At 42.2% G+C, this 15,296-nt stretch overlaps 1 protein-coding gene and 1 non-coding gene across 2 annotated transcripts; one reads left to right on the plus strand and one right to left on the minus strand.

Moving 5' to 3' along the window:
- Positions 1 to 1,402: 1,402 nt before the first annotated feature.
- On the plus strand, positions 1,403 to 15,225 carry LOC134639504 (junction-mediating and -regulatory protein-like). The gene is made up of 10 exons (XM_063490725.1): positions 1,403 to 2,791; positions 6,179 to 6,352; positions 9,729 to 9,879; positions 10,474 to 10,643; positions 10,745 to 10,910; positions 11,065 to 11,234; positions 11,501 to 11,572; positions 11,667 to 11,762; positions 11,845 to 12,388; positions 12,480 to 15,225. The coding sequence occupies exons 1-10, from the start codon at positions 1,979 to 1,981 to the stop codon at positions 12,785 to 12,787; spliced, it is 2,664 nt and encodes an 887-aa protein (XP_063346795.1). The 5' UTR covers positions 1,403 to 1,978; the 3' UTR covers positions 12,788 to 15,225.
- Positions 8,038 to 8,109, minus strand: trnaq-cug (transfer RNA glutamine (anticodon CUG)). Its single transcript has one exon. It is a non-coding gene; the product is annotated as a tRNA-Gln (tRNA).
- Positions 15,226 to 15,296: the final 71 nt, after the last annotated feature.

Raw genomic sequence — 15,296 nt, forward strand, 5'->3', positions numbered from 1 at the left:
CACCTTGTGGCTTTCAAAAGCCAAAATAAGATTTTATTTTTCAATTAATTTCATTGAACTGATTGAGTAAATCCCATTTAACGGAGTTCCCTAAATTAACGGGCTCTGTTTCATTGTGTGTGAATGTATGTGTCTGTACCAGTGCGTGATTTCAGGTATTTGGGAATAAACTGGGCTGTTAATATGGCGGTTTTGTTAGGCGGTAGTCCAGTGAAATCCAAAAGAAGATTTTTTTAAAAAAGGAACACACGATTCTTCAAAAATGCTCAGCCGTCTATCCGAAATCACCCCAACTTGCTCCTGATAGTCGTAGGGGATGTTCAGCATTTTGCAGTATTTTTAAATGAACATCTTTAAAACTACAGGATCCCAGAGGTATGCCAGGGATCTGTTTAATAATGCAAACACAGTGCTCTATAGGTTGTTGTGGTGGGAATCAGTCTTCGATGGAACCCATTAAGAATTTTTTTTTCTTTGCATCATTAGGAGCAACAGACCCTGGTGAGGGACTCACTTTTATCTATCTCAAGGCTGTGACCATTAATGGGGAATGCTATTTTCCATCCCTGTCTTCTGTAACAGCCCAGCCAACGTGTAAACAACAGGAGCTATGTAACTCAATAACAGTTCCCTCATCTGAACTTAACCATGTAAGCTGAGGCACCTCCTTTTCTTCAGTTTTTTTCAACTACTTTATTACTTCAAGGTTAGTGGTTTTGGACTACGTCATCATTATGATGGCAACTAAATCCTCCCACAGTCCAAAGGCAAGCTAATAAGTGGCTACTCTGACTTGGCTGTAGGTGTGAATGGCTGTCTGTATGAGTCATCCCACTGATCCCTGGTGACCTGAACATAAAGTAGGTTCACTCGGCTTCCTGCCCTTCCTCTAAAAAGGAAGAGGGAATGAACTGTTTTATATTAGATGATTTCAGGGGCCTTCTAGAAATGGGGTCATTCAGTTACTTCAGAAAATGAGCTGTCAATTTAATTGGTGAAATATTTTAAAACGTTATTATTCTGTGCATCTAACTATTATTTAATTAATTTCTGAAAAAGCTGCATTGTTTTTATTTTCTAAGCTACCAGACTGCTCGACAATAAACGTAACAGTTACGTGCCCTACTCAAGCGGAATCTCTAATGTTGCGTTCACGTGCTTTTTGGGATACAGCAATGCAGACTCAGTGTCCTCAAAGCTGGCTTGCATTAGTCAGTAGTAACATGATAAGTAACTACGAACTGCTTTCTGCTGCTTTCCATGGGATTACAAACGTTAATGCAAACCGCTCTTCCTATTTACATAAAGTCTCTAATGTTTCATAAATAGACCGCAGTGTAGCTTTCAGCACTCAGTTTTGCCTATTTCCTCGTGTCTCCAAGTTTATCAATATAGTTCCGACATATCTCAGTGCACTTGAAGGCATCATATTTTGCGTCTGTGGTCCTGCTGGGCGAACGCTGAAGACAACATGGTAATGTGAGTTTGGAGACGATGCTACCCTTTCACACAGACCGGAGAGAGCCCCGTGTAACTCTCATGTGTGCTCTCGGTGTGGCGTATCTGAACGATGTCTGCTTTGGTGTCGTGCTTCATGATTAGAAAGGGGCTCTGGAGCCGAGAGAATAACGGAACCCAGCTGACAGGCGGATCGACCGTTGGACTGGTAAACACTCGGGCGCCTGTTATGTGTCAGAGCCGAGTCTTTAACGGCCGGGAAAGCTAATGGCAGAGGTAACGGCTGCTCGATGCTGCGATAGACGTCCAAGTTGAAAGCAGGTGGGCCAGAGATGGGACATGAAACCGCACTGCTTCAAATTCATCCACTCGAGCGAAGGAGGATAGCCCCCCAGGCGAAATCTCCTCGGAGAGCAAACGGTTTGGTAAAGGACGTTACAGCGCTGTGAGGCTCTCCGTTTCACGCCCCACTCCCAGACAGTGCCACCGCAGCATATTCCCGTTTCATCACTTTGCAGAGATGTCCTTCACAATGGAGGATAATTTGGAGTCGGGGTGGGTAGCCGTTCGCCCGAATGCGTTTGAGGAGAAGGAGAAGCATAAATTTGTTTTCATCGTCGCTTGGAATGAGGTGGAAGGCAAATTTGCCATTACGTGTCATAACAGGACGGTGCAGAGGAGAAGCTTTGGTAGGGACCCTCCTGCGGAGGTGACTGGTCTGGATGGGGACAAAACAAAATGGCCCGAAAGTCCCGTCAGGGATAAAGCGTCTAGCAAAGGAGCCAGTGAGGCTAAAGCATGCAGCCCTAAAACCAAGTCCCTGTCAAAACATAGTCCTGTCAAAATTCAGACCGCGACTAAACCCGCTGCTTCGCGGGTTAGCCCCGACACCGACGCGTTACAATCACTCAGAGAGGACCAGATGTCTCCATCACTGGACTGCCTGGACCTGGAGGAGCTGGACAGTCTGAGCAGGGAGGACTGCAGCTGGGCCGGACTCTTCTCCTTTCAGGACCTTCGGGCAATCCACCAGCAGCTGTGCTCGGTAAACTCCGTCCTGGAGCCATGCCTGCCGGTGTTTCCGGAGGAGCCGGCCGGGATGTGGACGGTGTTGTTCGGCCCAGCGGAAGTATCCGAAACAGAAATGGACGAGCTGTGCTTCAATTTACAGGTGTACTTGGGTCACGCGCTCGACACCTGCGGTTGGAAGATACTTTCCCAGGTTCTCTTCACGGAAAATGACGACCCGGATGAGTACTACGAGAGCCTGAGCGAACTGAGGCAGTCCGGGTACGAAGAGGCTCTCAGCCGAGCAAATAAACATCTGCAGGAGGTGAGTTTGGAGATCCTTCCACAGCCTGTCTCTGACACAAGTGTGTCCGCACATCTGGAAAATTAAGATGCGCTGCACTTACCAGACCCGATTCATTGCTCAGGGTATTTATTTTATTTATGTATAAAATTTAACAACACAAAAACAAACAAACTCAGAAAAACAAAACAAAACAAAACGTACTATTACATGGGATTCACCTGCAGTAAGACTTTAAAAAAAGGTCCAGTATGCAAGCTGGAGGAGCTCTTTCTTCTACCAGGATGCTAAAGGCACAAAACCCCCAAAGTGGATGTAGAACTGCTAGAATAATAGTCACTGTACAGGACACTAACTCCGAGTTTGCTTTGAATAAGCATGAATACAGCAAGAAAACTCATGAGACAAACACTGGCTTATTCTTCAGAGAGGCTAATTTGGTCATTTCCATTTGCTATTGCTTGGCTGAACTATTGAAACCACATTTATTTGCTTGATTAGTTAAGATTGGAAGTTTTTATTTTATTTATTTATTTATTTTTGCATATCTATCGTTCTATGCATATATTATACTGCATTAGTGTGTGTTGTTTGTCATTAAAGCTAAGAATTAGAAGTTCCAGGGGTACTGTTGTGTCCTCCAGAATAGCCTTAAGGTTTTATTTTTCTTTAAATGGTAATTAAAAAAAACTGCAATGTGTAATAACTAAAATAATAAACCAGAATTAATGAAAACAAAAAGGCATTTAATTTCCACTACTGTCACAGGACAGACGTCACAGGAGGAGAGGCGACAAATAGAATCACGTTCCCTTTGAGTAGGAAGCTAGTTTCTGAGGTTAGAAAGAAAGAACAAAGTTCAGTTAAATTCAGTTTTATTTATAGAGTTCTAACTCACAACAACAGTGTTGTAAGTTAGAACTCTATAAATAATATATTTATATTGTCACAACAATCAGGCGACCCCCTATTAGCAAGCACTTGGCGACAGTGGGAAGGAAAAACTCCATCTCACTCATCTAAAACTCTAAGGGGACTGAAGTGTGAGAAAACCAGATAACATGAAGTTACGGGAGGTAAAAAAAAAAAAAAGACAGTGTAACCTCTGCAATACAAGAGACACCCAGTCAATGACAGGTAGAGTGCTTCAGTTTTTTCCTTTTCTCCAGAGATAAGGTGGAGTACCCAATAATGCTGTCTCACCAGAGAGCAAAGTTTGTTTTTTTTTTTTAAAAATTCACTGCAGTGTGCTGTGTGAAATACTAAACTCACAGCGAGGCAGCAGTCTGCTTATACAGCTGAGTGAGTCCAGTCCACACACACAAACCTGGGATCAAACCTGGTTTCTTTTGATTGTGAGGCGAATTTGTAAGCCATAAAGTTAACAGATAACTATAATTCATGCTAAGAAGGAGCACGTAACCTCATTATATGTTTATGACCTTTAACTCATTTTTGAAATTATGAGCCTGACTGATTTGTGGCCTTGAAAATGAATTTTATATTTATTTAATAAATGCTAATTAAAGATGTTCTGAAGTAGAAGGAGTAATATTTATTTTAATAACATCACTCATTTCAAATTGCAATGATTCAATGTTTGACAGGGACTCTGACTAACAGTGCAGACACCCTCCAGACACCATGCTCTGGGCCTGCTCCTCTGACACACTTTAGCAGCAGCTAATGATTGGTTAACAGCTCATAATAGTAATAGGTATTATATTGATGCTCATCGGCTCTCACATTGTGCTCCTAATCAGCAGTGGTAGATTAATGCATCCTTGACTTGTGGAGCCAGACAGTGAGAGAAGGCCCCTGAGGGAACAGGTGAGAGAGGCCTTTAATGGAAGTGTTTTCAACAGTGTTACTTCTTCATTACGTTACAGTGGAAGTGGTAGATAAACCTTGGTGTGTTACCGGGATCTCTTTGAACTACATGGACTATTTAAAAACTAATTTTAGTGTAACCGTTTCTTACAATACACTTATATTCGTTTTGCAAATGCAATGAAAAAGGATAGAAGCTTCCTCTTAAAGTTGCCTGTTTATGATCGCAGTCACAGCGTGATGCATTTCATTTCTTTTTTAACTCAGAGTTGAAACGACATGCATTTATACCGATGTGCTTATGTGACTATTCTGGCCGAGGCATTTCCTCTCTGCTCTGCTTTTGGCAGCAAAGAGAGACTGAATAGCGTACACGAGTGAGAGAAGCCATGTCGTTCCACCCAGCCGGTCCCACACCCACTCCCGCTGTCAGAATAAAAAAGGCAGAAAATCAGACAGAGGAAGTATTGCCTTCCTGCCCTTTTCCTGATCTGAAAACATTAAACAGCCGAGCCATAAGTCACACACAATGTGTACCAACCAGCTAGAGCTAATTCCCTCTGATTGCTTCAGTAAGTGTTTATCAGTTTGGGATTTCCATTTGCTCGACGGAGGATTCATCCTCGAGAAGCTGCTGATCTTATTCAACTGTTTATCACAGGCTGAGCTCCCTGGACTGCAGTGACAGCGCTCTATAGCTCATTCAAAAACAGAAGTTGTTTATTTTGTCAGATATCTCACACGTACACACATGCACGCACACACACACTGGCCTATCGATCCTCTCACTCCATTTGAGGGATGAGTTAATGCTTATTTTGGTGTTGCTGGTAGTCTGGCAAAAATGTGCGTGTATCGATCTTATTCCCAGCAGCTGCAATGACTCTGCTCACTTAGCCATAGTCTGTGCAGCAAGAGACTACGCTCAAGAGACAATACTCCTGTTATTTACAGTTACACAAAGCATCCTTGTAGTCTAGTCATAGTTTTCACTCATAATCTGCTCGGTTTCTACTCCCTTCTATTCTGTTTGGATTCAAATCCCATTCATATCATGTTTTTTAAAGCTTTAGATTTTATTTTGCAGATTGAAAAAATATATATTTTATACTAGGCATTTTTATTGCAAATAAAGCTATCCAACAGTGTATAAGTATTCAATATCACATCTCACTGCAAGATTGAAGTGATACAGTCGTTAATGAAATAATTAGGATATCATGTATGTGACTCTGCTTAATCTTTACGTTTTGAGTATGTTTGCTAAGATATATTGTACTATGGTCCAAAAGTAGATTTAAGGCTTTTTAACTAAATTAAAAGGTCTAAATACTTTATCATTTATTCAATATAAAACAATTTCCAGGCTCTTCCACACTTTATTTCTGATTAAATATTCTGGTCTCTTGTGATGCCCCCTCCGCCTTGCTCTTGTGCAATCCCACCTTATTTTAAAAATCATGAAAACACACCTGACTTGCAGTATGTTTGTAAGCTGCTCAATGTGCGCTGTTTTCCTTTGTGTTTTAAAAGTTGTTGATGTTAAGAAAAATAACTTCTTGTACGTATAAAATGCAGCTGCTGGAGAAGCACAAGACCATGGACAGTATGGTGGAGTTCCTGGAGCTATATGAGGAAGAAGACCAGGCCTACGGAGGTCTGCTGGAGGCCTCCACACAGTTGTACCAGTATCTTCTGCAGCCGTTCAGAGACATGAGGGAACTAGCCATGCTACGCAGGCAGCAGATCAAGGTAACAATTTCCCCTTGTTTGGAATCAGAGAGGCATTCTTAATATTTCATGGGAATTTGTTTGGACTTAGGTTTGGATCTAAATCCTTTAGTGACCCAGTAATTTCGCAAGACCTCTTGGCATTTTACCAAGCCCTTTCAGTCACGATCCATGACAAGTAGCTTACATAGTATGCATGCAAACAAACATTTTACACATAGGGGGTAAAAGAACACTGGTGACATATAACCAGGAGGAAATAAAAATAAAATGAGACACAAATTGTTGTTGTAGATCATGGGAATTGTGTGGGCTTTTCTGTCGTCTTCTTTAGCTGCTATGTTTATATTACATATTATTTCTGCATTTAGTCAGTGACGTGGACGGATCATAAAACACAACGGACGTGACAGGAAATTCTCATGTCTCCTAAAATAGGACCTGCTCCATTTGTGTGCAACACTGTGTATGTGTGTGTTTGACGAAGATGTATTATGGTATTACAAATTATCTTGTATTTTCTGATAAGCTCCAACACAGTGGGAGGGGGATGAGACGGATCTAATTGCAAAGGGAAGATGAATGCTGGTGAATGGATAAATGGTGGAAAAGCTTTGTTCAATCATTGCAGTGCTGATGGCACATTTATATTTAGCTCCATGACTCACACACAGCACATCAATAATAATAAGACCTCAGTGTCTTTTGGATGGATATTAACTTTGCCACTTGATATCCATCTACTAAGAAAAAACACAGCTTTCCCATCCTTGGATCAAAACCGCTTCCTCTAAGTTTTCCACAGTACCTGAAAAACGTCTGGTGGTGTTTGAGTGAAGTGCTGTCAGTTGGAATGGATCTCCAATTTCCCGTATTCTCACAGAGACATGAATAAATCATGTTGTGTGGGGTCCTATAGGTGTACTGCAGGTAAACCTATAGGACCTCATGAAGAAACAGAATCAGTTGGAAGTATTTTTTACGTCTACAGCACGTACAATATGCTGTCCACACCGTTCAGCTGGGATTTGTCACCCTGGCAACCAGGAATCTGAACCATAAAAGAAGTAACAATCGCTGTACTTTATCTCAAACAATTACCTTTTTCTAACCCTGAGTATTTTTTGTTGTATAAACCTTATTGAGTCCAGCTTAATAACAAAGAATAATCAATATTAAATATTGTGTATATTGAATTAATAGTTTTTAGCATTAATAATAGTGCAAATGAAATAGAAAAAAAATCTTATGTGCATGAGTCAAACTGTTGTCTCTGCTGTGAGCATAATCAATCCACCACATTCAGTGAATTCAGGAATTTTAGTGAAACTAATTCTTAGGAATAAGGGTGGAACATTTATGTCCAGAAGCACAAATCAATAGAGGTTGTTACTATTCAGAAACAACCACACTGAATGGAAGGATGGATTGTTGAGTAAAGCTTTCCACTTCACGTGTGGCTGCTGTCAATTACAGTCCTTCAACTAAAGACAGAGAGTGTTAGCAACTTTAATCCTGCTGATAGTAGGTTGGATGTATGTGTATGGTATAGATGCATACATATACTACTCTGATAAGTAGAGCAGAACCTCCCTTTTTGTCTCTCTGGATTTTTTCTGTAGTGCATTTAGTCTGCTCAACAATGTGTCAGCAGAAGCGAGGCTTTGCCAGAAAGCAAGACGGGAGAAAGAGGTTTCAAAATATGCAGGTCCCACCGAGATTTGAACTCGGATCGCTGGATTCAGAGTCCAGAGTGCTAACCATTACACCATGGAACCTCCTACCAGAGTGGGGGAGGTAGGAGTGGGTTACACTCAAACATCCGGGTGTATTTATAGCCTACAGCATCTGCAGCTACTACACAGGAGACTTTCAGTGACTAAGTTCTTTTAACTTCACAAAATGGTTAGACAAAAGTAAGTGCTCTTTCTTCTTCTAATGTTCATGCATGTTAGGTTAACTGATGATTCAGAACTGGCAGGACTGCTGTCTGTCTACTCTGTGATGGAGTAGCATTTAATATCAAAACGCTTGATCAAAGGTTATTTTTTGTGAAGTGAAAAACACTGGAAAGACAACAATCTTAATTAAGAACTTTTTATACATATTTTTTGTACCCGAGTTAACATATAGATCGAGAGCATTTGAGATCCTCTAGTGAATTATTTCTTTATATCCTGTAACCTTCGCTATATAGTAGCACAAATCAATATGGAAGAATATTTTTATTAAAGAAACTTCAGAAAATTGCAGTGGCAAATGATACTGGTGCACTGCTGAATAGAGATGGAAGGTTAATAAGGGTCAGCCAGTTGATCTTTAGCTCTGTAATCGTGTTTGTCTTGTGATTTTGTGTTTAAAAAAAAAAGGACTCCTGTTTTCCACATTAGTGATGGATTGTTTATTCTTTTTTTAGTGTCTAACTCTCTGAAACACGATGCTGCAATGTGATAATTAAATGACAAATTGTGTGATGCTGAACTGATCTAGGCTTTAATTCGTTTTTTAAATTTGCACTAGTGCATCTCAAAAAACGTGAATGTTGTAAAATAATTCAGATTTCCTGTAATTTAATTCTAGAAGATTAACTTTCAGTGAAATACTTCAAGACATGTTTTTTGATTGGAAATGAAACCAAAATTTATTTAATCTGAAAAGAGGACATTGGACCAGCGAGCAGAGGTCCAGTTGTTGTTTTCTTACACCTACGTAATATGTATCTGATGTTGTCTTGGGTTCAGGAGTACAGAGGGTGTGCGAACTGACTGTGCACTCAGTAATTTAAAAAAACTAAACTAAAAGAGAAGATGAAATTTCATGACAGTTGCCAGTACTTCTATGTGTGGGATAGAGGCTGCCCCTCCAGGCCTGCTTTTTGTGGTGAAAGCACTTAAATGGAGTGTGTGTTTAAAACTTTAAAACCGTTACACACAGATTTTATGTGTGGGGAGATTATCTGTACTGTTATGTATACCACAGTGACTCCAGTTTAGGAGAACCATTTGTGTAACTTGCTCTTACCACTAAGTGGCAGTAGCTTAGTAATGTGTGATATTTGGAGTTTAGACCACCACCACTCTTCATCTCAAATGGAAAAGAAGCAGTGCTATCTTAAAGGTGTATGTTTTTATGAATGGGCAGCTAACTTGTCATTGACATTTGGCTCCACTGTGTACACAGGAGCTGCTTCCTAATCTTTTTTTATTATTCTTATTCAATGATTATTCATTTTTTAATATCAGCACACTATATACTGTATCCAAAGGATTATTTTGAGAAGTGTTAATAAGATTTATTAAAAAACTAAACAAACTTACTTTCCTTTTATTTTATTTATCACAGAAAAATGTCGCTTTTTAATCTTGCTGAGAAAAATGTGTGCATATCCTCTCGTTAGATTTCCATGGAGAATGACTACTTGGGCCCGAGGCGCATTGAAGCTCTAAAAAAGGAAGACTCTGACTGGCAGAAGAAGGCTCAGGAGGCCGTCCTCAACATCCAAGAGTTTACTGTAAAATACTTTGAAATCACTGCCAGAGCCCAGAAAGGTACGCTCTGCCATCACTGACACGTCAAGTCGATAAAGCAGCAGAAGGATGACTTTGAATAATCAAACAGAGAACACGCACACACATAGTAGAGACATTGGCGTGTTATTGACCTGTGTGTGGTTTTGATCCCAGGGCTAATGCGATGTGGTATTAATGAGACACTGCAGACAGCTGTGCTTTAACAGAAACAGGAGGAAACAAGGACGACCTATTGATCAACCAGCTCTGCCAGCAGATTCTGTCAGTGCAGGGTCACGCCACAATGTGTCCCTCTTATCTCATGTTTTCCTTCACAGCTGACTCATTCTTTTATTATCTCAAATTCATCAGATGAAAAATCAAGTAAGTTAATTGCTTGAAGAGACGACTGAAAAGAAAGTAGTTGCAATATCCAAATGTGGCCAATAGATGTCTCCCTCTGTGTTATTGTAAGGAGCCTTCCTTTTATGTTAGACTTTAGTCATCACATAGAGGGAAAAGAAATTGCGGTGACGTGCCCACACACTGTACCAGAGGATGAGACTGAACGCTTCTGTGAGTCACTCTCACGTTTCACTCAGCCACCTGTGCAATGTGTTTTGTTGTCCGTAGGTGTATACGAGCGTATGAAGTTGGATCAGCGTAAGTTTGGTAAGTCTTCGTGGACAGCGGCGGTGGAGCGCATGGAGAGGCTGCGCTACTCAGTTGCAAAGGAAACCCTCCAGCTCCAGAGAGCCAGGGAGATCTGTCTAGAGCAGAGGAAACACACACTTCGAGAAGAGGTGTGATAACACGCTCACGACCAAATGAAACTGACAGGCACGCTTACTAAGCATGCTTTGTTTTGTGACCGTTTTCTATTTTTTGCATTCATTCCTTCCAGATGCAGAGTCTGTGTAGCAGTGAGGACGCGATGGCCCTCTTAGACCACATGGAGACCCAGTACTATGAGCTCCAGCTTCAGCTCTATGACATCCAGGCTGAGATACTACAGTGTGAAGAGCTGCTCCTCACTGCTCAGTTAGATAGCATCCGTAGACAGATGACAGGTTCTACTGCAGCTACTTTTTGTTTGCAAGATGTTAATTATCCTGTTTTAAAGAGAGTCCTGAAGTAGAATTTCTGCTATATTAACTGCTGTAAGACTTTCTGAATTCTGGTTGTACATTAATGGTTTATATTTATGTGTATGTGTGCTTTCAGAGCGTCAGGATGAAGTGGTGTACTATGACACCTTTGAAAGTGCGGATGATATAACAGAGGACGATACTGCAGAGAGAGAAGAGCTGCGCAGACTTCAGGTCAGCGCTCGACAGCTGGAGGCAAGGAGGGGGCGCATCACTGCCAAACGCTCCTATCTAAGGAACAAGAGGGTGTGTGTGCTTTACTCGCTTTTATTTTCATTCCTGAAGTGTAGCCTGGATCATGAAGCCTATTCAAAATGAAGAAGTGACTGCTAATACTGTGGTTGCAATCCTGTTCAGCTCTTCTGTGCTAGATATTTGGATTTTGTCTACAACAAGTTATAAAGACACGTGTCTCCAAGCAAATATGTGTATACATATATATAATTATGGTATGTTCATGACTGTGAGTTTTTATTGATTTTTTAAATTGGTGGTGGTGTGTGTATCGATAGGAAATCTGTGTCTCCAACCACACTGAGAAACAGCAGAGACGCCAAATCCTCCAAAAGGACCCCGCATCCCAGGTAGAAGTTGTTTTAGGTTTTTTTAATGATGGTACTTTTTGCTGCTAAAGCATCTCCATCATCTCTCTCCTCTTCTAAACTCATAAATTACCAGCTGAAAAATGAAGAAGAGGAAGATGAGAAAAGGAAGAGCAGCAGAGTAAGCCAGGAGAGGCAGAGAACACTGGACAGATTACGCACTTTCAAACAGGTATGTGCCCTCCTGTTCACTGGAGGTGTCTCAGTATATGTAATTATCTTTTGCTCACCTACACCTTTGTGTCTTTTTCTAGCGGTACCCGGGTCAGGTGATTCTGAAGTCCACTCGGCTACGCGCGGCTCACAGCACAAGAAGAGAGCGAAGAAGCGTGGAAATAAGTAGCTTGAGTGAGAGGGAGGAGTGCGCGGACTCTGTTTGTGTGCAGAAGCAGGGCCAGCCTTTGTGTCTAAGTACCAGCGTGCAGACGGACCCCAGCCCCAGCTCCACGCTCACCACTCAGCCCACGACGGCGCACACGGCGTCACTTCCGCCACTGCCTGTGCCCAGTCCTGCAGACTCCTCCTGCTCTCCTTGCTCCTTGTCCTCATTGCTGGCGTCCCCTATCTCCCCTCCTCCTCCACCACCCCCTCCACCCCCGCCACCGACAAGGGAGGAGCTGTCGCCCTCTGGGAGCCCGGGGCGGCGGGGGCAGAAGGCTGAGGGAAAGAGTGCATCAGAAGAGCTCGCTCTCTCCCCCCTCGGCCCATTCATCCCTCGCTTCTTTGACAGCAGCCAACTGGTGAGCGCCCGCAAAAAGCTGAGGAAGACCCCAGAGTTTGACGTCCACAGCAGAAAAGGTACCAGGACTGTTAAGAAGCAAAATAATTTGAGTATTCACATTAGCTAGTTACAGCAGCCAATCATAGTCTGTGTTTTTCTCACATGCAGTAAGCTCCCCCATGGACGAGGTGCTCGCCTCCCTGAAGAGAGGCAGCTTCCATCTGAGGAAGGTCGACCAGCGTTCCCTGCTTCCTGCCAAGGGTGACGATGACCCAAACAGCATCCTGGCCCAAATTCGTAAGGGGGTCAAACTTCGTCGCGTTCCCTGCAGAGAGAGAAAAGACCAGGGAGAGTTCCCGCCTTCCACCGACCCCCTGACTAGGAGCATCCACGAGGCGCTGCGCCGCATCAAGGAGGCCTCACCAGAATCCGACTCAGACGACGATGGTTTGGCCGCCCACGACTGGGAAAGCTAGGGTTCAGGGCTGCACCCGTAACACAGATGACTTCAGCCTCTGGCACTGCACACACTGTACTGTACTGTAAACACACACACACACACAAACAGTCAATCACGCATTCAAGCACACACAGCCCAGCCACATATGTACCCAGTGACTACGCCAGAGAGTCACAACAATTATCACCGACTCACCTCCAAAGGTCTATGGTCAATCTGTTTTCAGTTTCTTTTTCACACTACATCATCACGATGGTTAGCAATTATGTTTTTACTACTACTGTATGTCACTGTGGTTTTGTTCCCATCATCAGACTGTACTGATTCCATGTTTACTTTTTTATTTATATCAAATGTACTGTCTCGCTGACATACTGCACTGACACTTATTTGTGAAACTGAATATGGAAAGTGCTGATGAGCTGTGTGACCTCTTCACTCACCCTACAGCATAAAAGATGTGCGTTGCTGGTAATTTGAAGTTTTTGGGAGATTGAGCGATGAATAGTTTACACGTTCAAACTGGGATCACTGGATTTAGTGTCCAGATTGTAAATCATTACAGCATCTGATATTTTTCATCAAGCTGCCCCCTCACTATGTTGCCCATCTGATTTTGACCCATTCCCATCACGTGGGCATGGGCGTGTCTGGCAACAAAAGGACCAGTGCTCATCTTTAAATCCTTGCCTCTGTGGCACCAGATTTGCGCCCCTCCCCCTGCTCTTGTCCTCTTCTGGCCCTCACCACCCCCGACTCTCACAGCCTCTCTGAGTGAGCAAATATGTATCGACCCATCTGTTCGACCGCAGCATATGGCTGGGTGGGTGGAAGAAATAGAGAGTGCAGTAAGGTTTATCATTATTTGTCACATCTAACAGCATTTCTAACCTGAAGCTGGACATCTACAGTTAGAGAGGATTGGACGAGGGGTCACTGAAGTTTGTTTGGTGAGGTGGAGGTCAAGGTTAGTGTCAGTGGTGCTCGTGGGTAGATTCAGTTGGTGATTCCCAAACTTCATATAAGGGATAGTCAAGGTGGAGGAGTGAAACTGGTCATGCTTGTTTGAGTGATGGATGGTACGTAGGAGGCTAGATTCTCTCTGCGCTGTGGGGAGTCAATGTGGGCCGTGGAGCAGTCGGTTGTGATTGATGCGGTTTCTCCTGCCATCTTCTCCACTTTCTCTCCTCCCCTTTATTGCATTTTTCCAAATTTCTTTCCCTGCACTCGGTGGGCAGGAGAACACAGTAGGAGGCCTGTTACTCACAGTGCTGGAAGTGAAGATATGCACACATGGACTCACACTCTAAATTCACAGCCAACATGTGCAAAATCGTTTCAGTGACAGAAAATGGTGTGAGCACTTTGATGATACATAGTACAAATTCTAAATCACTTTATCTGTACAGGAACAATTATTATGCTTTAACCACTGGGGGAAAATATATATTTAGAAGCTAAGTAAGTTTAAAAGCACTGAACAAACTCGGTCCTGAATTTTTGGAAAGACAGTACAAGAATCTGCATAAACATAGCACAAAGACGTGGATTCACAAGTGTGGCTCTTAGCTTGGAAGAGCTTCAGCATGCACTGTCTTAAACAGCTTTAATGCAAAAAATAAATAATAATTATAAAAAATAGTGTGCTTTTTCTCTTAAGCTTGTGTTGGGAGCCATTCACAGATTAATCACAAGGCAGAAAGAACAGGCACGGGTGTATATGTCACAGCTTGAAAGTAGCTTGGTGCTTAAGATGGTTTCTTTTTTTTACTGGCAGAGCCAGTCTGAGGCACAACAATCTTCCATGGTACCCTCTTCATGTAGCATGAAACAGACACTGACCCGACTTTAGCCTAAGACTAACTCAGACCTTACCCGACTTCACTATAACTGACCAGGACAAAGTTTCCCAATGTTAGTGCTAAAAGTTATGTTGCTCCTCTTATCTGTGGTCAGCAGTGTGTTTAAAACTTTTGGGAAAGCGGGCTCACACCTGTGAACCGGCTGTTTCTTACCTGACTGACCTGACTGTCATGTGCACTTACCTTTATCTATAAATAACCTCGACACAGCTGTATTTTTGCACTTCATTTCTTACTTTGTGTCCTGTTTTTATTTCCAACGTGTTTCCAGCCAAATCTTTTTTTTTCTGATGCATTTGCTTCCTATAAAGACCTGTAATCGACAGGCTGACTATATGATCCTTTGTCTGAATACCTGTCAGTCACTTGAGAAGTGCAATATCAAAATAATGAAATATGAGAAAAGGAACGAAGCCTCTTCATTGGTGACAATGAGTTTAGATTGATTGCCTAAAACAGTGGACTTACTAAACAAACTGTTCCAAGAATACCTGTTTGCCTTTTCCTAGCATTCTCATTTATTCTGATGTTTTGTTTCCTTTTTTAATTTACAATTTTGCCCTTGCATTTGAATAAAACCTTGTGAAGCAAATTCTGAGATTGTCTACTGAATATTTTCAATTAAAAAAAACCAGAGCCCAAACACTTTGCACACACTGAATG

This window comes from Pelmatolapia mariae, linkage group LG12, assembly GCF_036321145.2.
Source record: "Pelmatolapia mariae isolate MD_Pm_ZW linkage group LG12, Pm_UMD_F_2, whole genome shotgun sequence".
Taxonomy (NCBI): domain Eukaryota; kingdom Metazoa; phylum Chordata; class Actinopteri; order Cichliformes; family Cichlidae; genus Pelmatolapia; species Pelmatolapia mariae.

Coding starts and splice junctions, on each gene's coding strand:
- LOC134639504 (XM_063490725.1), top strand. CDS start 1,979: ATGTCCTTCACAATGGAGGATAATTTGGAGTCGGGGTGGGTAGCCGTT. Junction 10,644..10,744: donor AACACACACTTCGAGAAGAG/GTGTGATAACAC, acceptor CATTCCTTCCAG/ATGCAGAGTCTGTGTAGCAG. Junction 11,573..11,666: donor AAAAGGACCCCGCATCCCAG/GTAGAAGTTGTT, acceptor ATAAATTACCAG/CTGAAAAATGAAGAAGAGGA.